Source organism: Mastigoproctus giganteus, chromosome 2 (genome assembly GCF_048544385.1).
Source record: "Mastigoproctus giganteus isolate SK-2022 chromosome 2, ASM4854438v1, whole genome shotgun sequence".
Lineage (NCBI taxonomy): Eukaryota > Metazoa > Arthropoda > Arachnida > Uropygi > Thelyphonidae > Mastigoproctus > Mastigoproctus giganteus.
The window spans coordinates 232,958,032-232,974,691 of record NC_143576.1 but is presented as its reverse complement, the minus strand read 5'-3'; the positions used below and the strand labels follow the sequence as shown (position 1 = coordinate 232,974,691).

General features: G+C 36.7%; 1 protein-coding gene across 1 annotated transcript; it reads right to left on the bottom strand.

The window, feature by feature from the left end:
• Window positions 1-15,736: 15,736 nt before the first annotated feature.
• Window positions 15,737-16,303, bottom strand: LOC150090245 (KRAB domain-containing protein 2-like). Its single transcript, XM_090390226.1, has one exon. It carries the CDS (start codon window positions 16,301-16,303, stop codon window positions 15,737-15,739), a length of 567 nt encoding a protein of 188 aa, XP_090246352.1.
• Between the last annotated feature and the right edge of the window lie 357 nt (window positions 16,304-16,660).

Below are 16,660 nucleotides of genomic sequence, written 5' to 3'. Positions count from 1 at the left end.
TAATAGAAAGAAATTGAAAACGTTCCACTAGTGATTTTGTGTGTATACAGAGAATGGTTAGAGGCATTTTAATTCATTTTCTTTTTCTTTTTCAACAATACAAATAACAGTCCTCAAGTACATACATTGTAGTAACGCTTAGCAACTAGAAGCATTTAGAAGTAGTTAATTGATTTGTCAAAACAAATAATAATAAAAAAAAAACTGTAGTTGCTATATGTTATAAACTCATTTTGTTTTTAGAATTGTTCAGTACTAACAGTATAGTTCAATTTCAGCTATGTAAAGATAAGTACACTATTTTGGAGGGATCCTTCCCACCCCAAATTTTACTGAAATATTAAGAGTCACTTAATTTAACATAGACACTTATAATTCCAACGCGGAAGAACAAATCCCACAAACTTCAACCGACCTTTCGGCTGCATTGTTTGATATGCAACAAACACAATCCCCTCCCGGATCGGACAGGCTGCATGTGGCTAATATCGCAGGTTACCTGGGACTTGTGGCTACTTTTTTTGGTACAGATGAAGGCCCATCTGTCCAATATTTTTTTGAAACTTTAGAAAGCGTAGGGGAATTAGCGGCTTGGCGAAATTCCGAAATGATCTCCGTTTCAAAAGCGAAATTTCGATCAATAGCAGCGGAATTTTTGGCACAATCCACTGAATTATGTAAAGAAAAAATTATAACGTGTTCAAGAATGTTTTCTTAGCTCGGTTCAAAAAACGGAACCCATAGTCACTTGCTTAAGCAAATTCGCTAATACTGTACAAAAATCTACTCAAAATGTGGCCACTTTTAGCGCCAGAATTAATAATCTGGCAAGAAAGGTGTTCAAAACACAGAGTGAATCTCATGAGGTGAATATGATTTTAGATCAGGCAATGTTGGCCCAATTTCTCAGGGTGGTTTCAAATAAAATTAGAAGGATGGTACTTTCCCAGAATCCATTAACTTTTCAGTAGGCAATTACGATAGCCGAGCGCGAAGAAATTAATGAACTTCTTACAGAAACAAAACACAGACCAGTTAATGCCATGTATTGTCAATCTAACAGTGAAGAAGTCGGTGGCCAGCACGAAAATTATTTCGAAAAATTTATTAAGCCTTTGCAAGTTCAAATACTAGACTTACAACAGTCATTTAGAGCATTAACTGTAAATAATGCTACCTGTAATAATTTACAAACCCCAGTCAACGAAACGGAACCATGTCAAAATCATGATGCAGCAACTTCCCCTCTTTTTTCCCACACAGTTACAGAGCACCCCGTATTCGGAATTCGCCGTCTGATGAACGAAGAGACGCCATGCCTTCAGCTTTCAAGCACAAGGAAATCAATTGTTCAGAGGGTCGCGAATTTGCTCCGTGCTATGCTAGGAATCATGTATACTGTAACCCTACGTACGAAGCAAGACAGTGGGAAAAACGCTATGCGGCTTGTGGTCATCCAAGCAGCTCCCGACCGATGCCAATTTATCCTAACAGTCCAAGCCCAAGTCGCTGAGTGTGCAAATACACTGCATTACCAAAATATCAGTCGCCCTATGTTAACAGACAAAGTTGTAATTTTGATGGAAATGGGTTTAGAAATGCAAATAAAATGTATTATAATAATCGAAATAGGACTAATATGAACTCTTACACAGGGGTAAGAAAAGAAATACCTAGAAATGAGTTTAATCAGGTACAAACTCACCCTAAAGCGATTTTTGGTAGGTCAATGAACCAGGTAGGCAATGTAAGTTACAGACAAGATAGAGATAGGCATTTCTGACATAAATGGGTGTCTGAAGGAAATAGAAGGGACTATCAGCATCATAGAACTGTTTTTCCAGGTCAAAATTATTATAGAGGAGATAAACCTTATGCCAACCACAAAAATGTACAACAGGGAGTTTATATTTTAGATAACGATTCTCAATTGCTGTTGATCATGGGATCAGTTCAAAATGTTGAGGCTAAATTTTTATTAGATACAGGCGCGAGCATAACGTTAATAAGCACAGACTTATTTAATAAAATTAAGCATGATAAATCTCTAAATCCAAGGGCTCCAAACTTGACTGTAACCGGTGTTTCAGGGTATGTGGTGTCTATACATACGGAAGTTACAGCAAACCTTAAAGTTGTTGTTGTTTGTTTGGAGCATTAGCAACTAAGGCCATATTGTTCCAGGATATGCGGTGGTCATTCACTGACCTTTCCGCATCCTCCGTATTTGGTGGTGATGGGCTCGAACGCCGGTCTAATCAAGAAGCGTATGCTACGCACTGCTGCTCCTTCCCACCTGGCTACGGAGGCGCCACAGCAAACCTTAGGCTGGACAGTGGAAGTTTTCAGGATAATGTTTTGGTGGCTAATGAGAATTTCAAAGGTCAATACGATATAATATTGAGTTTAAATGTTTTAAGAGGTTTTTCTTTTATAATAGACCTAGGCAAAAGAATCGTACGGTGGCTCCCATTGAAAATTTGTTTAAGAGAAGTAGGTGTTAGGGAAAAAATCATGGGTTCTAAACCCGTGGTAGCCAAATTGACCAGTAAACCACTGATTCCAGCAACTTCAGAGAGTAGTAATGACTTTTTATGCAGACTTTCTTTCAAGACCAGTGTTAGAGGAGGGTGAAAAGAAGAAAAGGCCAAGGGAAGCTAAAACAACTGAGTTAGTCACTCCCATATCAGCTGATTTAACCATGGAGTCATTGGTGATGCCCCAGCAACAAACCAGAAATTTAATTAAAACCCTGCAAAGAGAAGATCCGGTTTTACAAAAGTTAATAGAACAATTAGAAGGAATACTCCAGGAATCAGCAAAAATCCCAGATTCCTTCTACTTAACTAAAGAGGGAATACTTTACCATTACACTTTATCCGACCCAGGAGTGACACGAGAGCAGCCAACAGAACAACTTATAGTCCCAGTTAGTTTGAAGACAGAAATGTTAAAGTCATGTCATGATAATGTTCTCAGTGGCAGACATTTGGCTCTACAGAAGACAGAGAAGGTAAAAAAGAATTTTTTTTGGATTGGGATGTTTTCTGACGCGAGGAACCATATTTAGTCATGCCAGTCTTGTATGGAATGTAACAGTTACAATCCTAAGGCTAAAGCAGCTTTGATGAGAGTTCCCATGGAAAACTCACCTTGGGTGCGAGTGTGATTGGATATTCTAGGACCTCTTCCAATGACCTTGAGAGGACACAAATATCTGTTGTTAGCAGTGGATAATTTACTCGTTATGCTGAAGCAGTTCCACTCCAAACTGAGAAGGCAGATGAAGTGGCCACAGCATTTATAAACAATGTGATTGCGAGACATGGAATACCTAAATACATTCTCACTGATCAAGGTACAAACTTCATGTCTTCCTTAGTCTGGCAAGTGTGAAAAACTGAGTATTCACCAGCTTCATACTTCGGTGTTCCACCCACAAGCGAATGCGAAAGTTGAACGTTTGAATCACACTTTAGCTAACATTTTATCCCATGTGGTAAATGAGACCCAGTCAGATTGGGACCAGATGGTACCATTGGCTGTGGCTGTATATCATGCTGCAACTCATAGTGCTACTCAAGAATCCCCCAACTTTTTAATCTATGGCAGAGATTTAGTATTACCTTCAGATTTATGGCATGCAAAATTAAGGCAAAGTTATGCATCGTTGGAGAACTATTCAGAACAGATGTGTGCACGACTTATGAAATTGTTTCTGAACATTTGGAGGAAGCAGTGCAGAAGCAAGAACAACGTAGAGCAGCAGTAGCTGTGGATAAGAATATTCGAGTAGGAAGTCTTGTTTACCTTTTCACTCCTAAGGTGAAAGTCAGTACCACGAAGAAACTAGCTCGTTTGAGCAGGTCCTTATAGAGTAATCAGTCAACCTTCATTGGTCAACTATGAAATACAGAATATGAATAACCAGAAAGACAAGCAGATTGTGCATGTTGACAGATTGACAAAGGCAGTAAATAGAAAAGTTTTTCCTGAACTTAGAGTAGAAGAGTCGGAAGAATCAGAAGATGGTGAACTACAAGATCAATCTGGTACAGAGACAGTGCCAAAAGAAACATGGATCTTTGATGAACCCATTATTGAAGAATGTGCTTTAATCCCACCCATAGACCCCCAATCTGTGTATTTTCAGCCAACTAGAACTGCACCTATTCCAGAACCTTTGACATCTCCAAATGAGAGCCAAAATTGGTCATCCGTGATAAAACAGTCTGAGGAGACAGTTAAATCCACCCGTAGGCCAGCACAGACACATGACTTTAATTTGCGCAGTCGTAGTCGTGTAACTCACACGCCATATGTGGTAACCCTTAATCGACCGTCACAAAATTAAGTGAGAATTCCCAAATCAGCTTCTAACAGTAGAGTGGAAACAGAACAGGGAAGCTCTTCTTGCAAAATGGAGATGCAGAGAGACGAACCTTCAGAGCACATTATTGAAGAACATGGAAGTGCAGATCAACCCAGTGGATTAGATAGGACTATTCACTTACCGTGAGGTTAGATGCACCAAGTAATGGAAAAGGATTGGATTTGGCAGGTCTTATCAGAGATGCGTGGAAAGATTAAAAATATATATATATAGTAAAATTGAAATTTTGAGAAAGAGAAAACAGTATGAGGAAAAGTTTTGTTATTATGTTTCCTCCGTCTTTAAAGTAAAGGAGTCAGCTCTTGGAAAGGGAAAGTTACACAAGAATGATGATTCCAATATCATGATAAATTGATTCATAGTGTCCTGAGATGAATATTGCATTCGGCTGAAGATGATTTGATAATAAAGCTAAGAGATGCATTAAAAAAAGCTTCCGATTAATTAGTCTCAGACCCAGGAAATTTATACTTCCTAGGGGAAAAGAAAGGATAGTTTTCATCAGACTCTATCAATGTGGTTATCAGCAGTTTTGTTATGGATGATGCAGTGAGCAAAGAGGATTAAAGGATGAAGATGGAAGCACGGAAAGAGAATCTGGATTTCAAATAAAAGCAAGAGTTATTACCAGGAGTTTAAAGGAGTTTATCCAAAAAAAATATATATATATATATATTTCGGCTTTTTCTTTTGAAGATCGGATGAAATAAGTGGCCTGAGGATGGCTGGTTCCACCCAGCCACTGCTTGTTTTGTCGTTCCTCTGAAGAGAAGAATAGAGTTAAAGAAATAGTAACACCTGTATTTCCAGATGAAGATAAGAGGATCTTTCCTTGTACCATTCTTAAAAGAATACTCAGCCTCATCCTGAGTTAAAGTTTTGAAACAATATAAATCAGAGTTGTAGTTCCATAGATAATTATTTTTTTTTTGAAAAGAAGTATATCCCCTAATTGCAGTTTTATCACATATGATGTTAGAAGGGTAAGTGAGATTGTATTAAAGTAAAAAGGGTTTAGACGGTACACATATTGAGTCTATATCAACTACAATAAAAATAAAACAGAAATCACACTGTTGAAGTATCACTCTTGTGCTCTTGCCTCTGATAATCCAAACAGCTGATAATTAAAACAGACCAGAGCTCGTTTTTCAAGTTTAGAGAATGGTTTCCAATTCCTTTTTATGGGAATCTTGTTAATCTGTCATGAGTGACTTCTGTGTTTCTGTTTCTTAAATAAAAAGAGAGATCCAAATTTTGAAAAGAAATGAAAGTAAATAAGAAAGCGACAGTTTTGGAATGTGAACAAGTACAGGAAGAGTGAGTGGAAAGTGTATAGGTAAACTGTAAATGACTTGAGACCTCACCCCCCTCTCCTTCAAGTCGAAACAAAAAGCGAAAAGATGAATAAAGGTTGTGAACCTGTCAGTTGAACATAGTGAACAAAAAAAAGAGAAAGAAAGAATAAATGAGATCCACTTAACATTTTACCCTCTTCTTACTCAGTTGATTGGATGAGATTTTTCAGGATGTCTTAGTTTTTTTTTTGTGCACGACGGTTGATTTTCTTCTGAACACACGCAAGAAGTTCTCCCATTCAGAACTGTAGTGAACATTTAATCTTTCTCCTGCCTCGACGTGACGTTCATACCAGCTGTGAAGGACTTATCCCTATGGATGTCCATGAAATCACTCAAAGAACATTATGCTGTCTTCACAGCCAACAAGTGTACTCAGGCTTGAACTTAAAGGATTTGTGAAGCCAAGTACTTTCTCGATTCGGAGAGGTAGTGAGACACCTCTAGAAGGTGCTGAACAGTTAAACTATGCAATTGGTCAGTTGATATAACTGTCTAAATTTTTACAGTTCAATTTGTAGTCTTATAACATTGCAAGTTATAAGTTGGAACTTGCAGCCATATTTATTCAATGTATTCTTTGATTTTTGTTCTTCTTGCAAATAATATATAGAATTTGCAATTATATTTGAGAATTTATATTATATAATCGCTTAGTGTTTGATGTTTGCTGTGTTTTCCTTTTTAAAAAAAAATAAAATAAAAATAAGTGAGAACTGTTCATGTGTTAGATGAAATTTTTTTTGCTGTTTGTTTGATATATTTACAAATACATTCATTATAAAGGAATGTCTTTTGTATTGTATACTTGTATTGTCTCAGTTATTAAATGTCACAATGAATGGTATGTCTAGTTTTATATTATACTAATTATGTTAAAACAAGAATAGATATTGATTCTTTGATTTTTCTGTTGCATGTAATGCTATTGTGTTGAGTCAATAATACGATTAAGGAATTGTGTCCAGAGAATTCTTTGAGAAGTTCCAGTATTTTCCCCAACCAACAATGAACAATCTTATCAGTATTCCAGTGCTTCAAATTTCCAATCCTGACGTTTCCAGCTTGGAGAACATTCGGTGCAACGATATCAAAACAATATGTTAATCAAAAAAAAAAAAACGGAAATAAATGAATAAAATAACCATTGTTACAATATAGACATTGCACATATGATAAACATCTCTTAACTCTTGTGAAAATATACTTTCTAGTATGTGATTTTCATTTAAGGTCTGTGGAGACCAAGTTGTTGGCTCAACCAAGGCAGGATTGTTGGATGTTAAAATTTACATGAAATTATTGTTGTTGGTTACTAGATGACTCAGTAGATTTTGGAAAGTATTGTATAAAAAACATTATTTTCTTTTTAGTACTATTTATCATAGTTAAGAGTAAATCAGTTTTGTAAGAGGAGAGATGTCTGTGACTACATTTTTCACACCGGATGATTTCATGTTCCGCGATTACTTCATAGAAACTCATAAATTTTGAGCATGTGAAATTACTTTTTCTTTATGCACAAAATTTATGGCCATAGGATAGAGGAGTGTAAAAAAACACATTTTCATTGTTAGTTTTTTTTTTCTTTCCCTTAAAAGAGGTATTCAGTACCTCAAGACGCCCTTTACTTTTGCGACAGCCCTATATACTTAAGATCGCGTACGACAGAGCTTAAACTTTTACTTTTGTTTTCAGTCAACCCAGGGATGTGGTCGCCGTAATAATACACTACAGTGACATCACCTGTTCTCCTGTGAGCAGACAAGAGTGTCGAACGCAAGGTCCCAAGAATGGAGTAGATTGTTATACGAGTAGAAATTAGCAGGACAAGACACAGCACGTCTTGCATAAAGAGACCTTTATAAATGTATTAGCTGTCACTTCGACACTCTGTGCATGGTACAATATTCATTTATTTCTCCCCCCCCCCACATAGTTGATTCGTGAGATCAGAACAATTCTTAGGGAGCTCAGAGAGGGGGTGCAGAGATATATATTTTGGAAGGGGTAAGAAAAGATATACATTAACTTTGGGTGAGAAATGACAGGAAGATGAGAGCAGTGAGAGCCTTGGCCGATTTTTGTCATTGTGTGAAGAAGTAAAATAATAATTACTAGAAAAAGATGAGAAAAGAATCATAATGACGTTTGGTACAGAACTCCCCCCCCCCCGAGGATGTGCAGAATTATTTGGGTAAGTCAACCCTTATTGTTTAATAACAAACTGTATTAAATTGCCCAAAGCCGAACCTACCATCTACACACGTTTTAATGCATTTATAAGACATCTTTCCTCACATATATATATATATATACCCAGACAATTGTTATGTCATTTCTTAATACTTAGTTTTGATAGATAATGCGACTTATTAAATTAGTTGTCAAAATACTAATTACACTATTAAGTTAATATAGTACCCTGTCTAGTATTTGAATAGTTATGTGTGTTGACAAACACCAATCATTTTGTACTTGCTAGAGAATTAGTGGAAAAGCCACATGAAGAACATTACAAAACTATAATATTGCTAACAGCAAGATAATGTTTGATTCAGTTAATTTACCTAACAAACACATACCAATTAATCTAAACTATGTACCAGTCCTATTGTACTCATTTTTATACTTATAAGTTCAATAAACCTTGTTTGTTTGTTTACTGTTTTGTTCCTGACCATTCCATCTAGTTACACACAATTCACTGAACAATTTTTTTAAGGAACCATTATTTGCGGGGCTCATAGGTCAACTTAAGGAACTTTTGAATTTAATCACAACGCGATCTTGATACTTCGGGTTCACTCTTATTTAAGTCTGAGTGGGCTTGAGGGTGCAAGATTTATTGTCCTAATTTAACTGCTAGAAGATCATTTGAAACCCAGGTTTTTCTGAATACACATGGTATTGTGCGGTCTTGCTGGAAGCCGAGTGATTCACGAGTATGTTGATAGGCAAGCGCATAATACGACGGAAAACGCTGTGGAACATAATCTTCTGATAAACAGTTTATCCAGCAAGAAATATACTTGCTAATATCATTTTTTTTTATATGTGGGTATAGGTTCTTCATTATTGTGCAACCTTAGTTGCTATTTGATCTATAAGTAAATTTACCACGTTCCAAAATTTGTACTTTCGTACAATCCTTGAGAGTCGTTCTTGATTCTTATTGGTCGAAATCATTCTGGTATTGAACAACATTAAATTTACTGTTCTTCCTATATTTCCAATAAATTCCAAACTAACTAGACACTTATACTTGATCAATCAATAAATTACACGTTCTGTTATTTCCTTTTCAGTGGTATAAAAATAGCTTTACCTCCATAAATATTAAATCTCAATGTTTTCCAAACATTACATATGTATGAGAAATATCTTCGAAATAAGTAGCATAATTTACAAATTAAGTACAGTAATACCCCGAAGTTACGCGATAGGTGGGTCCGACGAAAATCGCGTAAGTCGAATTCGCGTAAGTCGGGGTACAACTTTGCATATAAATACATATAAATTTTGCTTAATTGGGACCAAGGACTAACATAAACACTAGTTTAGAAAAAAATATTAATAAAATTGCAGTTCTTTATACATATTAATACAAAATATGTATTAAAAAACAAATTACTTACGTTAAAAAGTTATTTCGATGTCGATGGCTTCATAAAATCTAACAAATTCGTCTGACGACACAGCGCGTTCTTTTTTTCACGCAGAATTTCTTCGTAGCAAGCTAATAATTTTTTTTATTCCTTGCTTTGCAGCTATAACGCGTTCTACGTTGGAGTCTATGTTTTCTAAAATTTTTAAGCCCTTGACAATTGAGCCCTTTTCAATTTTGAACCTGTCAAGTTTGCAATTGTCATGTGCTTTTCGCCGTTGCTTCATTTAGGCCTGTAGCACGTGCAATATCACATGGTCTTTCATTTTGCTCAAAGCGTTTCACAATTTCATATTTGTTCTCTCGACAGAGGCGGACTGGCCATAAGCCTTACCGGGGAAACCCCGGTGGGCCAGTGTGATTTTGGCCATAAACCATAGTATGAGGCCACTATAAATTTTCCCGGGTAAGAATTTTTGATCCAGTCCGCCTCTGTTTATCGATAATTGCTTTTCTTTTTCTCTCTGAATCTGCAGTGTCTTCACCAAGACGCTTCCTTTTCATACCTTTTAAGTATTTTACTCATTTTTAGGGAATAAAGCACAATTACAAAACGAGGAGGCACGCTTGATATGCATAAACAAAGCTGCGCGCATGTAGCAACTGAATAAACAACACCATAAAGGCAGAGATACACTATTAACACCTCACATTTCTAGGGATTACTACCATAAAACAATAAAAATCCAGTTGCGTTTCTGCTAGTGAAATCTGTTATAAACTGGTAGTAAACTCGATCTAATTGCATTTGCGATTATACCGATAGTTGGAATTGTGTTGGTTTTTACGTTATTATGGTGAAATGTGTTTCCCCTTCACTGATATAAAAAACATAAAAGCAGCAAAGTTGAATTTTGTTCATCTTTCGCTCTCATTCTCCGCCGTCGCACCGTATATCGATAACATATGAAAAACGACCTTGAAGATAGTGGGCGGCAGCGTTGCCAAACGAAAAAATCAAGAACCGCGTAACTCCGAGTTCGCGTAAGTCGGGGTAGCGTAAGTCGGGGTATTACTGTATAACTTTCAGTTCTCTACAAATTTTGCTATCTCCTCAGCTAACACTTGACAAGTGGATCTTGAATAAGGCCACAATATAATGCAGCGTTTTAAAAAGATTAGCGTTGATTTCAAAGAAAATCCTATTTCCCATAGTACTATCCTCGAGGTATGGATAAGACTACCATTTTCCCGTTTCCTTAATGGAATATATCGACGAACTTCATATTTCCTTTTCTATCATATCCTTCTGCATCTTAATGCAAAGCAAAAAGATAATACTCTTCAAAACTTAAGCCTAAATGAATATTAAATTCACTAAGATTTTTTTTTCTTTTGTTACAACAAAGTCACAAAGTTTCCAAATTTTACTCCCAAGAATTTTCTGACATATTTTTTGATCTAAAAGGAATACTTTTGCCTTTAAGAGTTTCAACTACTCTCCTCTCCAATAAAGTTTCTGTGGTGGCGGCTGTATACAGGGCTGATCGTAGAATTTGTCTAAGCCTATTGAAGTTTGCTTGGTTAAAATACGCTCCCAAATTATGATCCAACTGGAAAGGATCTTCAATAGCCAGTGGCGAATTCCATTCCGGTTTAGCTGCTCGTGAATATTTAATACTCCTTACTGAAATGATTGTGTTCTGGTGGTAGAAGTCTTCACAATAACATAACAACATTTGAAACCAGAGTTCACCAACTCGGTCTTTGATCTTTTTATATCCAGCCTAAGTTCTTGGTATTCTCTCCACTTCATATTGAAAATGAATTGGATTTCTTTCTTTCTAGTGGTCTCTCAGCGCACCAGGTAGTTCTGATGACACTGGAAGAACTGGTGGATGAATTCTTTGTAAGAATTCATCCACCTTTGTAAGAATCTTTGTAAAAATCGCTTTGTAAGAATTCATACACCACTAACAGTGACAAACCAAGTGAAGAAACACCATACTTTCCAGTTCCCTCAACTTGAAGTTGCCGGGTCAGATATTTAAAATTTAAGATAAGATTTCTAACTCTTACATCAATTTGAGTGTAGGAATATAAGCTTTGGCTTACTATTAGCTTTGGCTGAAAAATGATTGATATGAATATCTACAAGAATTTTTCCTCACCTTAGTCCTTGACTTGGGTACATTGCTTTAACAAATGGCATCCTGGTCCGGATGATAGCATCTTCCCCTAGGCATGAAGTTCGATTTTTCAGCTCATTACAAAGCTCTCTGATCATTCTTAATACCATTATTCGCCACACCTTGGGTCCACGAGTAGTGAAGGTGACATTTAGATCCAAATCTGAGTTATAAACATCGAGTCAAGAGATAGATGATCCAATCATCGATACAAGAGTTTGAGGAAATAATTGTTGTCGATGCTCCCTGATATATTCACATAATGAATCCTTTTCAGCTCATTCGGCTTGTGTAGGACTTAATTTTTCTGCTTGACAATCGCACAATGTGGACAAACCATCTATACGCAAAGAATTTCGTAATGCGTATGCTAACCAACCTTGACTATCGAAACCAATACCCGTAGAGACTTGAGAACAACAATGATGCTCTCTGGTCTGTTGAGCTTTTACTCTGAGGTCGACTAATGCGTTTTCAAGACTCTTGACAGCTTCAGTCTCCACTTCTCCTGTTGCCATGACAATACTTAGTCATTCTGTGAAAATAGATAGTTCTAACGCCTTGATTTCCTGCAAGGTGATGGATGCATCTTAAATTGTGCATTGAATGATGCTAATAACTAAAACTTTTTCACAGGAAAATAAGAAAAGTTTTTTTTTTTTGATTGTATAAATATGGCATATAAGCCTTTTCTTCCTTTTATTTTTTTATACCTTAAAGATAGGGGGAAGAATTAGAATTTTAACGATTAGTTCCTTTCCTTTTCTCATTCTAAATTATCAAGACGAGCAGAAACAGGAACACTCACCTAGTCTCTTCTGTTCTGACAATGAAATTTTAATTCTATTCCTGAAAATACTTCAAGTTCTTCATTACTGATACAAATATTTATCTTAGTGTTTAAGAAACAATTCCAGGGCTGAAAGAATTGTTTTTGGTAAAAGGAAACATACAAATTTCACATGAAATATACTTGGTCGATACAGGAGTTACTGATCAGTAAAAATCTGTGTGTTTTTTTTTTTTTTTTGAGTCACTTTTTTAAGAAAAGTTAGTTATTCAAATAAATCATTCATTGAAATCTTAAACTTCTAGGAATCATATTCCATGGATATTGAATTCAGATTCTCTACTTGATGACTATCTCCATCAGATGTTATCTTTTCTATTGCTGTTTCAGTAGTAGCTGCTAAAAGAAGTGCTGACCCAAGGGTCTGCCTAAATCGAAAAAAAGTCTGATCGACTAACCTGTTTTCCCAAATTTTGACTTAATTCGAGTGGGTCTTCAATAACCAATGGAGAATTCCACTCTGGTCTATATTTCCTATAATAGATTTGATGCTGTCTTATGGAAATGATCATATTTTGGTAATCAAATGCATCACCATAATACATTAACATCCATATCCAAAGCTCACCAATATTATTTTGGTTTTGCCTCTATTCTGACCAAGTAGTAAGGATTTTTCTTACCATTTGTTGGAAGGGGGTAGGTTTCTTTTCTCCCCACCTTTTTGTTACTCGAGGTATTGCCCGATACCGGAAGTACAGGAGGGTTTACCCTCTGTAAGAAACAGATAACCATTAAAGAGAGTCCAAAGGAGGACATTCCTTTCCTTCCAGCTTCTTCCATTTGGAACTGTTTCGTCACACACTTCAAATTTACCAAGAGGATTTTTACTCTGTCGTCCATTCTAGAATAAGTTTGTATAAGATCATTTTGGGCTTCGACAATCGGGTTGTTTAACCATATATTCACTGGAACCTTCTCTCATCGTGGTCCGCGATTTTTATAGACCATTTCATACCCTTGAACGTGCGATTACATCAGCTTTTATGCACAATGGGTGTCTCGTCAGACTATTATACATATTTCTTCGAGAATTATCTCTTCAGTGGTTCGTTGAACCTCTGGTTCTTGAACTACAAACTTAATATTAATGTCCAAATCTGAACTCCAAATATTCAATTCCGTAGTCGATGACCCAATAATGGATACCTTGGACTCAGGACTTATTTTATTTACGGATCCTTTGACAAACACAAACAACATCTCTTTTTCCTTCCATTCCTCTCGAGTAGGGCTTAGATTTTTAGCCTGGTGGGTATAAAAATTTGTAAAACCCTGTAAACGCAATGGATTACTTAAGGCTCCTCTTACCCATTCCTGATTATCCAAACCCGTAATGACAGAAGTGTTGGAACAAATATGTCATCTGGTAGCTCGGTATTTTTTTACCTTCAGATTGGCAAATATCCGCTCAAGTTCTTCAGTCGATTCAGCTTTCTTTGTTGCCATAACGACATCCTTCTGATGAACTCGGATTCCCTGAATTCCTGTAATTATAGCACACGAACGCACTTCCTTAGATAGAGTTCCATATTTCGTCGCAATTTAGAGTAATATAAAGAAAAAACTCAGCACTAAGTTTCTCTATTCGATGGAATATATACCTCTATGAATGAAGTCCAAGACAAACTCCATCCGATATACTCAATCGCTATACAGATCTTCCCAAATTTCTCATTTTTTCCCCCCAAAAGCAATAAAACTATCCAAATTTTTTTATTTCCATAACGAAGAAAATGACCTATTAACATTTCAAACAGTGAATAAAAAGACAAGATATCAATATTTTCAAATGATGTGATGTTTTCTCATCATACTACTAGTTTATGTGATCCTAAATATCACATATTCAAATCAAATTCACATTCTATTGTTTTCAATGCTTCGTATATACACAATGAATTAGAGACATTGTTATTTGTTATTTGGTTTTTTTTAGGAGCATTAGCAACTAAGGCCATATTGCTCCGGAGATATGCGGTGGTCATTCCCTGACCTTTCCGCATCCTCCGTATTTGGTGGTGACGGGCTCGAACCCCGGTTTAATCAAGAAGCATGTGCTACACACTGCTGCTGCACCTTCCCACCTGGCTATGGAGGCGCCTAATTAGAGACATAAGCTCTAGACTAATTCCTTATGTGTAATCCAAATCCAGGGGTTTTTCCTCTTGATTTGTAAAGGTTAGTTGATTCAGTTGTACAAAATAAACATCTCAGATCAATCAAATTCATCATTCTATAGGTTCTCACCTGTACTGTTCTTGAACAAACTCTATCATCAGGTTATACATATTTGGATATATTCACTAGTCAGTACTCCTCAAATTATACACAATAGCTTGATTGCTGATGATAATTTTTTTTTTTCAATTCTACTTTGTCCATTTCTCTACAGTTTCTTCAAACCATGTTAAAGCATTTTGCGGTGATTGTCCAACTGCACCTTCATCTTCAACATCCGATATATCTGTGGGGGACTGTGGCATACCTTCTCTGACATCATCATCAGTCTCAACATTATCGTCATCGGTTGCAGATATTTCCAATTGCCTAACTGCTTCCTCTGTAGATAGTGATGCTTCACCATCTTTTGGAGTCCCCTTCTCTTGAGTGAAAAAGATAACCGTAGGCTTCTGCCTTTCCGGAATATATTTAACATCTACCTCTGTGGTTGGTTCATTCTGACGATCTCTGCTTCTTAAGTTATAGCTCTGTGTCGGTCTACTTAAAGATATTCCAGAGTGTAGGAATCTGCTAGAATCACACTGTGATGTCTGTGGCATTTCTTTGGATAATGGTGACCTTTTAATTTCCCTTGGCTCAATGCATGATCTCGTCATAGGTTTAGGTTGGATATGTGATGTGTTCCTATTAATAGGAAGTGCATCCCACCATATTTCTTCATCACTTTCCTCTTCTGTTTCTGTCGGAACTATTTAAGGGCTTGCATTTGTTTTCTGAGGAGTGGTTTGCTCCTCGATTTCAGGTCTCATTTCCAAAAATGGTTTTCTCTCAGTAACCTTGGTCAACATGAACTAATTGTCGGTCTTTGGTCATAGATGTTGTATTTCATAATTTACTGGAGATGTCTGGTCAATGACATGATATGGTCCCACATTTTGTCGAGCTAATTTTCGTGTAAAGCCTTTCTTCACTCTTGGCACATATAGACAAACCATACTGTCAATACGTATCTTCTTATCAACTGCTTTCCTATGTCTATAGGCTTCCTGTTCTTCATCCTCTTCCTCTAAATTTTCTTTGATAATCTCATAAGTTCTCTTTTGTCGTGCACACAATGCTTCACTATAATTCTCCAATGATGAATACGTTGGCTGATTATTCGACTTCCAGACATGCTGTGGTAACACAATGTTGCGTCCATACAGCAGAAAACTGGGAGTCTCCTATACCACTGTGAAATGTAGAGCGATATACTAACAAAGCAATCTGCAAAAATCTAGACCCTTCATTTTGACTAGTAGCAACCATATGTGACAAGATGTTTTCTAATGTCTGATTTATTCGTTCGCATCTTCCATTACTTGAGGGATGATATCCACTCATGCGTACTGCTCTAACTCCAAGTTTTGCATACACCTCTTGCATTAACTGTGATAAAAAATTACTGCCACCATCTGAGAGGACTATGGCAGGTATCCCATGACGACTTATTACTCCATCAATGAGAGATTCTGCGACCTGCTGAGCTGTCTGTGTACGCATAGGATATGCTTCCACATAACGTGTGAAATGATCCACTACCATTAAAATATACTTATAACCTTCTTCTGAAGTTCGTAACGCTCCTAACACATCAACTGCAATTTTATAAAAAGGCTTCGCTTCAGATTCAGCTTTAACCAAATTCGCTTTTGCTTTAGGTTTAAAACTTCGTCTTTCCATACAGCTTGGACAGGAACTAATATACTCTTTGTATCGGAATCCATATTATCCCATACATAACCCTGCCTAATTCTTTGAAGAGTTTTGGCAAGAGCCATATGTCCTGCACAATGTGCATCATGACATGCTCTCAAGATCTCACCCCCTTAATTTATTTGGTACGAACTAGTGTAAGTAAGTGTAAGTGTGTGTTGTTGTCTTACGGCACCAGGGGTTTCCCCCATCTCCGCGTGCTTTCATTGTGGTGACCAGTTCACTGGGAAATGCCAGAGATTTAAAAGTGTGTGGGAATTGTTCATGTGTTGTGTTCTGTACCGTTGTTCATCTGGTCATTTAGCCGTTGGACCCCTATTGAGG